Source organism: Eublepharis macularius, chromosome 6, assembly GCF_028583425.1.
Source record: "Eublepharis macularius isolate TG4126 chromosome 6, MPM_Emac_v1.0, whole genome shotgun sequence".
NCBI lineage: Eukaryota > Metazoa > Chordata > Lepidosauria > Squamata > Eublepharidae > Eublepharis > Eublepharis macularius.
The window spans coordinates 85,817,390-85,830,266 of NC_072795.1; the positions used below are offsets into that span (position 1 = coordinate 85,817,390).

At 38.5% G+C, this 12,877-nt stretch overlaps 1 protein-coding gene across 3 annotated transcripts in view; it reads right to left on the reverse strand.

Annotated features, from left to right (window-relative positions):
* FGFR2 (fibroblast growth factor receptor 2) overlaps nt 1–12,877 on the reverse strand; it is a 133,192-nt gene that overhangs the window by 91,388 nt on the left and 28,927 nt on the right. For 2 of the 3 annotated variants that reach the window (XM_054982604.1, XM_054982605.1), the window contains exons 3-4: nt 6,792–7,058; nt 4,449–4,523 (exon numbers count right to left, since the gene is read on the reverse strand). The exons of the other annotated variant lie outside the window; for it this stretch is intronic. In XM_054982604.1, the coding sequence (XP_054838579.1) occupies nt 4,449–4,523; nt 6,792–7,058 (342 nt within the window). The remainder of the gene's footprint in view (nt 1–4,448; nt 4,524–6,791; nt 7,059–12,877) is intronic. 3 annotated transcript variants of the gene reach the window in all.

Consider the following 12,877-nt stretch of genomic DNA (forward strand, 5'->3'; position numbering starts at 1 on the left):
TACTTCCATATCCAAAGTTTGATCATGATATCTGTAAACAATACAATGTGGACCTAAATAGCTAGTGGAAAACAAAATAGAAAATGGCCATTGCATAACAATATGTGACAGCATAACATCTCTGTGCTTCAAGAAATCAAATCCGTAAGTCACTATATAGTACCAAGAATAATGTTAATGAATGTCAAGACATCAGACATTGCAAAACTCAGTCTTTGCAAAGAATTTTTGAATATTTCAAAAGCCATACCAAACATAAGCCAAAAGAAGTAGAGTGCTTTGTAAAGAAAACCAAAAAACACCTGAAAATGAAAGAGCAGTGTTGGCTCAGTCTACTAATTATTAATAGATCATTAAACAGAGATTTCCATGTCTATTCAACATTACAGAAACTACTGCTAGACACAAGCCCTTTCCCAGAGATAACAGTCCTTTGATTAACTGCATAGTAATAGCATGAACATGTTTAATTCAGTTTGTTCGCTTGCCAGTTTAAAATTTAAGAATTAAGATCTGTTTTGCAATGGCCACATTTAATTATTTTGCAATAGATTCTTCCTAAAATAAATCACATTTACTGTGGACATTTTTAGGACCAAAAAGGTCCAGAAACATAACTGTTTCTCTCTGAGCTCTGCTTCATTTCCTTTATTACAGCTCCATAATAAACAAACCCTTCCGCTGACCAAACTCATGGCAGTTCTTGAAATAAGCATATGCTCAAGATTCCTAAATCCCACTTCCCCCCTGCATCTCAAAACAAAAATACAGCTGGAGAAGAGTAACAAACCTCTCCCCAAAATTACATATTAAAATCATCTTAAAATGATACATAACTATTTGTTTCAGCCTGAAGCCTTTAAAACTAACAAGCTAGGAAAATTAACGGATGTGTAGTTGCGAGCAAGGTAACAATGATGAATATTTAAAATTTAAGCGTGAGACCAAGATACAGTTTAATTGTACCAGAAGAACAGATTTATATTAGAAACCAGTAACACTTTTAAAATTATTGGTTAGGAAAAGCATTCCAACACTACCCACAAATCTAGAAAATCAAAACAAAAGCAGTTCATTCAATGTTACTAATGTTACTGAGCTCCAACATGCAGTGACTACATAGGGTTGCCAAGTCCAGGTTGGGAAATTCCTGGAGATTTGTGGGGTGGAGCCTGGAGTGGGTGGGGTTTGGGAGGGGCCACAGCAGGACATAATGCCATAGAATTCACCCTTCAGAGCAGCCATTTTCTCCAGGGAAACTGGTCTCTGTTGCCTGGAGATCAGTTGTAATTCCAGCAGATCTCCAGCTACCACCTGGAGGCTGGCAAGCCTATGACTACATTTTCATTCCGTTGTTATGCAAATGTTTATTTTGATCAAAACACAAAATTCTTGGCCATGTTGACTTGACTTGCATGTGAACAGGTCTAGTCCTAGAATATATTCATTTTCATGTGCTCTTATGACTACAACAGACTCAATAAACATGATGGTGCTAGAAGGTCACTTGAACATATGAAGATGCCTCTTCTGCAAAGTCACACCCTATAGCTCTGTATTATCTACTCTGACTCTGGCAGCAGCTGCTCAGGCACTTAAGCAGAGAAAGGTCTTGACCACCTTCAGCTTTCTGAGAGCCTTTTAGTGGAGATAGCAGAGACGGAACATGGAGACTTCTGTATGTCAAGCAAATGTTCTGTCTCTGAACCATTTCCTCTCCCTGTGAGCACCTGTAGGCTTAGAGTTTATTACCTTTCCAATATACCTTTAATATATATTGATTCAAATATTTATATCCCACCTTTCTCAACAAAAGGAAGCTCAAATGGCTTAAAGAAAATGGGTTTCAATAAATCTGGACACACAACCATCATGGTTCCTAGTTTTTCGCCACAACTGTGGTATAATGTGATAAAAGTAATTTAAGGTAACTCCCACTTCAAATCTCTCCTCAGGAGTGAGCTTACCTAGCGGCCTTGTGCAAAACACTATCTCCCAACCTTAGCCCTCATTTACAATATGTGTGCCTAGCCCACCTTACAAAGTTGTTACACAGATTTCTGAGATAACGTAAAGCTCTTTCAACACTCCAAAGCACCATATACATTCCAGGTACATAATTACTACTATTGTCAAGAATCCAGGCTGTAAAAGATGCCTTGGGGCCCGGTGTCACCTAAACCCATGTTATCCTCCTTATATTCTTTGAACTTTTAAGACCAGCAAAATTTGGTGGTTACAAAAGATGCAGGGCTTTTTCAGCTGTGGGGCCACAGTTGTGGAGCTTTCTATTCCAGGAGAATGACCCAGTCCAATTTGTGGTTTTCTTCCAAATGTTTGTGAAAACTTTCCTCTAATGGAAGGTTAGAGGATTCAGATGTCCGCTTTTATTGTTTTATTGATATTGGTTTCATTGTATTAATTTTGAAGCCACTTTAGGTCTGTGGAGAATAGGGATTTAATCAATGCACAGCACAATGAAAACCTGATTGTGCCACTCTTGCAAATGGGATTTACACCATATGCACTGAAAACATGACAAGGCCCCCTGGATCAAAGGAGAGGGAAATGTTGTAAGCTCTCCTGTACCATCTTTGTGAATATGCTATGATTAAGCATGAAGCACTAGTGATAAATTTTCTAGCTAAGAGACCGAGGGTAGTCAAGACTTGGCTGTAGGCAAATATTTAATGTGTTCCCACTGAATCCGTTTCATGGCCAAGGTATTTATTTTCTGATTTAGTCACCTTTGTATCTCCAAGTAAAAATAAACACATCAACAATAGATGGAAGCAATAAAAAGCCTATACCGTATAGTAATCTAACCTATTGTTTTCTCACAGTTCAGACCTCTTATCTGCAGATAAACACTCCCAGGAACTATGTGCAGTGTGCTTTAATATTACATTTATTTAATCCATGTATTTTATGCACATACATATACTTGAGATCTGTATATGTCACTCCAAGTTTGAAGTAAATAAGCTTTTTGGGAAATGATGTTTGAAATTACTTGTGTATTTCTACGTACATATAAATATTCATATATGTGTATAAAGATCTCCTTGCATGTGCACATTTGTATATCACACTTGTGAGGTAATATGACAGGTGTCGTGAATTGTGAAGCCCTCTTCTGCTTTTTCGTATTATAATTTTAACACTCTGCTATAGGCAAACATGACAAGAGAAATCAAAACATGTTTTTAAAAAGGTAGCATATGTAGCTGAACTTATTCTTACAGGTATGAACATCCCTACTTCTCATGAATTTAAAAAAAGCGATCTAATTTGTAAGTAAAACAAGCCCACCCACAGATCATAAAAGTCCAAGCTTTGCATCATGTGGGGCAGAATGGAACAGATAACTATCACAAGATCATACTTATGATAACTACATTTGCAAACAGGCTAACATTATCAGAAAACATCTTCATCCTTCACCGAGTATTTATTATTATTCACTGTGGGAACTTGAAAGATTTTAAGCGCTTAGGCCAGAGGGTACTTAGTATAATTGAACACTGTAGCTTATTAGAAATAAGGGTTCTCCACACACAAACAGAGGGAGAGGGAGAGAGAGAGAGAGAGAGAGAAAATTGCTTCACTACTCATCCTCTCTGACTTTGGCAAACATCTCTTTAAACTCTGCTGATATCCTGCACATGCAACAATTTAGCAGAATTCCTATTCCCACCAGTGTTCATACAGTCTTACCTCCTCAACATGGTTCAAATGCTTGACAGCTACTACACAATCCTGGCAGCAGCTGAGCAACTGAACCAGACCTTTCTCTGTTGAACTTGGAACCAGAACACTATATTGGGTGAATGAATTGGAGAAGAATACTACAACAGCATTCGCATAACCGTCCAACTGCAACCTTATGGACTTTCCCACCATTACCTGAAATATCTTTTTTCTTCCCCACAGCCCTTTAAATTTTTTACTGAGCATGTATCCTGAAGAAGGGCTCTAGACTAAAAGTATTTCTTGCTCCTTTACAATGATGAGGAAATACAGAAATTGAGAACCAAAGACACCATAAGCAGCAGTAAAGAGTTCATGGTACTGTAGAAAGGGGATAGTTAACACAATTTAATAATTATCTTTTACATGTCATTACTAGAGAATGTAAATTAGATCCAGAAATGAAAAAAGAGAAAGTGTCAGTACTGGATTAAGCTTTTAATTTAAAAAAAAACTACTGAAAAGTTAATAATAAACAAGCAGGCAAGGATATGATAATAGTTTATTTCCATGTTTCTAAAGCATGAAATACACAAAAAACAAACGGAAGAAAAAAGCTAGTGAACAGTTACTGCTAGTAGATAGCTCATGCACTGATACAGCCAAGAAATAAAGTACGTGAGAGTGCAAAAAATTGGGGGGCGGGGAGTCTTTCAACTTGGATCTTGCCGGACACCTTGCCAGTTGGAGTTACTTACTGATTTGGTTGTTGTCATTCACAAAATCCTCAGAGCCATCGGTGTCATCTTCATCATCTCCAGATGAAAGAACATCTGAAGTTTAAAAATTTAAAATTGTTCACCTGCTGCAAATTGTAAGCAAACAGACCTATTTTCTGTGCCCTGGATTTTTAAAAGGTGCATCTGGAACAGATTTTCTTTTAAGAGCACAAGCATCACACACTTTATGGCTAAGTGTTCTCTTAGTATACCTTATAAAATACACAGGCTGTGATCCAATGAAGCTATACGTTTGTGCAGGGAAGAACCTCACACACAGCTGGAAGCATCTTTGAAGTTTCTGCTGCAACAGAACCTCCAGCTGTGCTTGCTGTACTCTCCAGCACACGTATGTAGCCTTTTTGGACCATGTCCATAGATGTTTCAAAATCAAGATTTTAAACACTACTTTTAAAGTTTGCCATAATTCTCCCTCAAAACTAAAGAGAAAAGATTATATACTAACTTGCAGAAAAAGCATAGGCATATCTGGAGAGCTGGATACTAGATGAAAAAAATGGGACTTTGGTACAAATATATACCCTGATCAATCAAAAGTCATGGATGACTGAGGTTCAAATGATGGTTGTTATATTGTTAAATACATATGTGCATGTTCAGATAAACTCAATATAATTTGAACCATTTGTCTAATTATCCCTATTCATCCTGTCCCTGTTCCCAACATAGACATTTAAATATGCCAGTGTAATTTCCCATACATACTCCATACACAGAGGCAGCAAGTCTCTGAATACTAATGCTAAGAGGCAACACCAAGGGGTGACCTCGACCTCTGTGCCTTGTTGTTGGCCTTCCAGGGTTTGTTGGCCACTGAGTGAAACAGGTTGCTGGATTAGATGGACAAGTGGTCTGATCCAGCTGGGCTCTCCTTATGTTCATTGTAATTCATAGTACTGAAGTGTTTGAATATTTTTCAGGCTATATCAATGACTTCTATTTGTAAGTACTCAGATTTACACTTTATCTAATACATACAGAAAAGAGAGGAGGGTGGAAATGTCACAGATGCTTTCAAAATTTCCACCATGATCTAGTCTAAATAAATATTTTTAAATGTTTCATATGACAAGAATGCATTTTCACACATTCTTTTGATACCTTAATAGGCGATGGTATTATGTTTAGAGGTGAGCACCAAGAAAAAAATTGCTATAATTTCAGATTTGGTATTTGGGGACAGGGAAGTTTTACCAGGATTAAGGATTTACATGAAGGTTATCACTGGCTGGGATTCAAATCCACATTGTTTTTCAGGGCCCAGTGTTTCAGGACCTTTATTTTCAATGGGGAATGTATTCGAGGTTCTGGGGCACCTGTTTATCTAGATAACGGCACCATGTCTGCCCAGAACATAGCCCTTTCTTTAATCTAAAGACTCTATAAATTTCATGCAGATTGAACAAAGGGGTTTGATTTCACAGATACCTAAAGTAGGTGTGCTTGGCACAGCCACACGTTATACTGATTCATGTGGAGGTAAAAATGAGCAGCCTATCAGGAGTGCTGGTCAGTTAAAAAACTTCTTTTAAAAAACTGCCTGCATTCATTTCATTTTCCTACTGTTACAATGACTAATGATTTCCAAAATTTACCTTCCCACTGGATTTTCCATCTTTCCTTGTTATGGTATGCTGTTTGTTTCCTTTCACAGAGTGAGGAAGGCTTCCTTTGCAGAAAAATTCCCCATCCTGTCCTATAACCCTACCATAATTCCCTACGGGAGACATTTTCAGGGGAGCATGAAGTGGCTGTTTTTCAATCAAATGACACCAAAATTGCAGCAGAGCTAATGCTGCTTGTCCACTACCTCCCTCCCTCCACCCCCCCCCCCACAGCTTCTACAGTTCCCTGGAAAAGGGTCTCCCAGTCATCATTCTTGCAAAGACAAAAAGGGCTCCATCGCCACAAAGGAAAGAGGGAAGGAGAAGGAGAGAGCCAGAACCACAGCTTTGCCATGCCTTGTGTCTGGCTTGCACCAGCCAAGAACCACCTTTTCCAGGCCACTGTCAGGAAAATTTGGAGAATCAAAGAAAAACAACATGTGCAGCATTACTGATGGTAAGCATCCAAACATGAAAAACAACCCAGATTTTTTGTTAAGGGCTTTTTGTAGTTCCCAAGCATCCCGGATTTATGTCACCATTCCAGAAAATCACGGAAATGACTTGAAATAGTAATTTTTGTGTATTTTTTCAACTCAGGAAATCTATAATGCACACCCCTAATTATGTTTGGATAGAATTAGTTTAAATTACAATTGTTTGCACACAGTAAAATCTGCTTTTTAAGCAAACTCACCTGTAACATTAATAATGAAGTAGATGGTATCACTGTCTAAAGTCCTAACAGCAGTGCAAGCATAAATGCCTGAATCTTTGGGTGTGGCATCTTTAATCCGCAAGTAATCCCCAGTCATAAATGTTCGATTGTTGGGCACCAAATGGACCCCATTTTTAGTCCAACTGATCTTGATGGCATCTTTCAGTGGACAATTCAAGTTCAAAGGGTCTCCCGGAAGTACAGAATATACATCAGGCTGTGAGATCTGATATTTGGTTGGTGGCTCTGCAGAAGTGGGGAAAAGATGGACACAAAAGAAAGGAGAAGAGAGAAAAAAATTCCAACAAATGTCAATGAAGTCTCTTTTACCCATAGATAGTGTATAAAATATTTTCAGATCCTCTGGACTAGCTACCACTTTATCAAGTGGAAAGGCAAGCAACTGTGATGAAGCAGATTTTAGCCTTGGGGTGTTTCAGTTCTTGACAGTTTAAAAGGCAGGGGTAAAAGTAGATCATATGGTAAGACAATGCCACAAGATACATAGGGCAGCTCTGGATAAACATCTCACAAGTATCAGGAAGGGGAACTAAGCTACATAGCATGGCAGTTCGCTACACATAAAAGCTCTGATAAACTTTAGAAATACATGGGATGAAATAAACTCTTGGCTTACAAAAGTTTAAGATACAATAAAATAAGCCTTTAAAGGTGACACTGCTGTTCTCTTTGCTAGCGCACTTAAAAGATTTTCATGCTGCTAAGTGCATGCAAGAAAAGCATGAGAACTGTAACCACTCAGATTACCAGCTGTAAAGCATGAGTAGACCACATACAAAAATAAACTATGGAAAGATTAAAAGACATACATTTTTTTAAATCAGTGTTTATAGTTGTTATTTGTTTAGGGGGACCAGGTGTGGGCAAATTACAATTTACAATTACAAATTACATCATCTTCTAACCTTTGTTTCAGGCTGTTGGGAGACTGCAAAAACTTAAGAGTGTACTGGCCTTACTAATATCACTGCTATGGCCCAAGGTTATTGCTGATGCTATTTAGCCCATTTGGGGTAGGAAACTCTATTTCTACATCATCATGTTCACTTCACCCCAAAGATAATTAAGGTCACCAATAAAAACATAAAGGAACTTAAAGTATCTGAAGATGTACGGATAAGCATGAATGCAGAAGAGAAGAGAAAAGATGTATCTAACCCTCCAAGCAGTGACTAATCCTCCATAACTGAGTAACAAAGGAGACATTTTTATTTTTCCACAATAAAAATGTTCCTCTCTCATAGGCTTTTATTCAGTTGGTAACATTTGGACAAATTCTTCATTTTCACATAATAAAATGGTGACTGCTATAAGTACTCAGATTGAAGTTTAAACAGTTTTTATAAAAATATAAACATTTTCCTTGTTTGAATTTAGAACTGGGACTCAGAACTTTTGAAAGCAAGAAATCTACAGCAAGCAAGTCTGTTATGAACTCTAACACACACACATTAACCAACTTATTTGGGTAACTATGGATTCCACCAATCCATTGTACTGGCATTATGTTTTGTACCAACAGAAGGTTATTAGGAAGGAAAGGATTCCCCAAATGGAGAATGAGCAGTTTTCTGCTTATATGTTTTGTATCAGTAAAACGTTAAGTCTAAGACCCATAGCAAAAATGTAAAAGCTGGTGATTTATTTTAGTTTTGCTGACACTTAAGAACAAGCAAGGCTGGTTTACTTCACAATATAGTTGACGCTATTTTGCATAAGCACTTCAGCTCACCTATTTACTGTATTAAATATTTTTTGTGGAACCTAGATGGAGGCCAACAATTTATCGGAGTCTTTAAAACACATGTTGATTATATTTACAAGGCTAAATTCATGTAGATCATTTTATATAGACCTTATATAGGGTGTCTGAAAACCCCATCAAAATTTCTACCAATTCATCCGAAGACACGGTAGAAATATAGCTGCAGTGCCTCCACCCATTATTTCCAGAAGCACTTACATGTGAATGTAAAACTATGCTTATGTTCAGGATACTTCTAAACATGGAGTATTTTCCCACTAGGCCTCCCAGGTCTCCCAGTAGGGGCAGAGGTTCCCCCTCTCCCACCCCTCCACCCCGTCACCATTCACTTGGCCAGTGGGGGGGGGAGGGGGAACAGGCCTCCCAGGCATGCTCCCAGGATAGCACAAGAGAGGAGCAAAGGAAAGGTGAGTGCCAGGTCCCCCCACTCTGGCTGGGAGGGTAAGGGGAACTGGCAACCCTAGTGTCCACTGAACTGTTTTAAGAGAAGGCAAAAGTCAATTTCAGCCACAGCTGGAAAATAAACAGTTAGTGATCAGGGTATAAACAAAGGATTAAGATGATCACGAATTGCTTTGTACAAATTCTTGTCATCCTGTCATGGATGATGTCATCACAAAGACATAAAATATAGTGAATTCTTATGACATAAATAAATTATTTGGGAATCAAGATCTATTTCAGGTAAGTCTTTCTTTAGCCAAGCTCAAATCTAGAAGCACGTAAAGACCCGTCACTTTTCATAATGTTTGCCTATAAACTCTCTCAGTGTGGTTTTTGATGGAATGCCCAAAAGCAAACAGAGAACAGGTGGGACACTGCAGTATTATTCTGTCCAACACTTTCATGTGAAAAGGCCCACAGGTTGAAGCTCTTAGGAATCCCAGCCAACATGAAAACTACACTTCTCAACAAAATTAACCCTTTTCCCACTGGAGTACTCTGTGCCAAACTAGTAAAGATTTTTTACATTGACATAAGATTTAGCACAAAAACGAGGACAGTCAAGCTCCTACTCTGACTAATATCTCTTCCTGGCAGGTGTGTATTGAAGAAAGGAGGGTTAATACTTAAGAGCACACCCTAAGTTTGCAGGAACAATGGTCAGTCAGTTCTGCAACCAGCTTGTATATGAAAGAGAAAAGCTCTATGCTTTTCTAAGCACACCTCCCATGTTCAAAGTTGTGCATTACAGCAAGCAAGACATCTTGGCCACTAGTACTGGGCAAGGTACTACACTCCTTCTTCCTTCAGAGCAAAGGAACTTTCAAGTTAAACCTGCCACTAATTACTCAGAGTGGGTTGGAACTTTACAAAGAGGTAGGAAAAGGAATAGAGAGTATAATCCAGTTCTCTTATTCACTCATACTAAAATATTCAAAGACTTGTCCAAATGTGATCACAACAATCACTTGATAAGCTGGACATCTATAACAGCTTGCCATGCTTCTTACCTAGATTTCTGACCATGTTTTTTAAAAAAATATTTTACAAAATATATACCCTGCCTTCTTGTCCTCTTTAAAACCATTAAAACCAACCAAAAACACATTATTAAAAATCAATACCAGATCTAAAAAAAACCCAAATACATAAAAACAACAGTTTAAACACTGGGCTGGAAGAAGCGATCACTGAGAGAATGCTAAACAAAACAAAAAAAAGTCTTCACCTGCTAAAGGAAGACGACAACAGACTACCTGGAAAAAGAGCTCCAGGTACCTGGAGAAAGAGCTCCAGATTCTAGAGCCAAGCCCTGAGGGGAAACTGGTGGAAATTCGTACAACCTTATATATGAGTACTGGCACCTTTTTTAAAAAACAAAAGGCACTGCTAGTAGCTTTGATGGGAAATGTAGGTGTCCTGGTTTTACAGCTTGGCTCTCCATTACAGCTGCAAGACCAGGATGCCTACATTTCCTATCAAAACTTGAAGGAAGCTGAAAAGTGTCCAACCTGTGTCAGGCGTCACTTGTAGCTTGGCTCTATGTGCCCTGACCTGGATAATCCTGGCAAGCCCAATCCCATCAGATCTCAGAAGTTAAGGTGGGTCCCACCTTGATTAGTAATTGGATGGGAGACCTCCAAAGAAGACCAAGATTGCTGTGCACAGGCAGGCAATGACAAACCACCTATGTGAGTCTCTTGCCTTGAAAAACCCACCAGAAGGAGCCATAAGTCAACTATGACTTGATGGCACTTTCTACCACCACCAGTAGCCATATGATGCCCTGTGTAATCCAAAAAAATCAGCAAAGGGAGGGAATCCCTGGGGTAGGTATTGGTTTCTACACGCCCATAGTAAATCCAAGCTTACAGAAAAATATGAAAAGCTTAAACATTGGAAATTTACTCACTGCGAATCTTCCAAAGGCAGCTGAAGACATTTATATTTAGGAGTGTTTTAAATTAACTCTCAATGTAATCTTAAGCAAAGTTACTCCAGTCTAAGCCCACTGATTTCAATGGGCTTAGACTAGAATAAGTCTTCTTTGTATTGCAATGTTTGTTTCTATGTTTGTTGGCAGACTTTAACTTGCTTTTAAAATTTCAACTGCATTCATTTTATGATTGTTTTTATTTATATAAAATGTCTTGAGTTCCTCTATGGTAGACAGGTGGCTAATAAATGTTTTAAAAATAAACAAATAAATAAATTTAATAAAATTGAAATAGAAATAGACTACCTTGTAAGATCTAGGGTGCTAATTTGTGTTGCCACAGCAACCTCAAACAACTTTGTGATGAACCAGAAGAGAGTTGAAAGTGGGGGCTGGCAGAGTGGGGAAGGATTTACCCTCCACTACAAGTCCTTGTAGGCCCCCCTCTTGCACTCCAGAAATTATGAAGAGGCATCGACTGTAATATGCCAAAAACAAAAACACTAATCTGGATCATTTTAAACAAAAGAAAAAGGCTACCAAGTTAAAATCCCAGCATAGGAATGTTTTACTACCAACTTTTTTTTAAAAAGTAATATTTTATAATGATGTCACTGTTCACAGCTCTGTAATCTACCCATGGAATTGAAGAAAACCATACTGTGGCCTGGTTGAACTATATGTACGCATGTAGGTATGTATGTAGGTATGTATGTATGTATGTATGTATGTGCATGCACCACAAGTGTCTTTATCAAGCTCTAGCATAACCAAGAAACAAAAGCCGCTCAAGCTAGCATGTGTCTGCACTTACAGCATACAGAAATGAGCTGCTCAGCACAGTGATACCCACTCAAGTGGCTCAGGAGCCACATGACCCTTTGATGGACTACCTGTGGCTCTTCTCCCCGATGTGTTACACACAGACACCCATGTTGCAGAAAAGTGGACAAAGCCATTGCCTGGTAGAGATTGTGGTTGGCAGGTGGTACCAAAAAGGGTACAAAAAGTGTTTATTATATATATAGCCAAAAGCCATTGCAATCAAAAAGCAAAGACATAAAATGTGAATGTCATCATTAAAATACCCAAATCTTAAAACAGTCATCAGGTTAAAACATTTCACCCTTCAGATGCTGCTGTCTCTCGTATTTTATTAGCTGCCTGAGCAAACAGTATAAGACAAGCAGGTTGGCATCTGAAAGAAGAAAGATCACCTTCTCTGCTTCCAAGGAAAAGCTATGTCCCACAAAAGTGCTGTGAGAAATTTGGTTATGTAAATACAGCAAGATAAAATCCTCTGGAACTGGAACATTGCATATACAGAAGCACAAAGCAAAAGGTGTTTGGGAGTAGCAACCATCGAGCAAGGCTGTTAGCATAGTCTGAAACTGAACAGATGTGGTGGAGGGTGGTGCTGGACTGATTCAGGGCTCTGATGTGGTCCTTTTTGAACAGTTTAACCCAGAGTGAGAATTCGGAGCTGGAGCCTGATTGTCTAGCTGAAGCAGCATCACACTGTAAACATCTAGTCACAAATATTGATGCCCGCCATAGAGACACCATGAATTAGGGGTGTGCACTAAAAAATAATTGGTATTTTTTGGATTCAGGTATCAGAAATCTGATTAAAGGACTGGTATAGTTCACACAAAAATTCCAATGTAGTGAGGGTTTCCTGTACTTTAAAGACCCCCAAGTTTCAAGTGAATGGGACCCCTTGAACTCAGTTCCCCTAGCCACTCTCCATAGTAGTCTATTGGGGGTGGGGGAATCATATGCATAGGGAATAATGGAACAGATTAATTCCAAATAAGTTTTTTTACATATCTCTTCAGACCATATACACCTATATGCCCCTACACTGAATATCATCCAAAATGGAGTAGCAGTATAGAA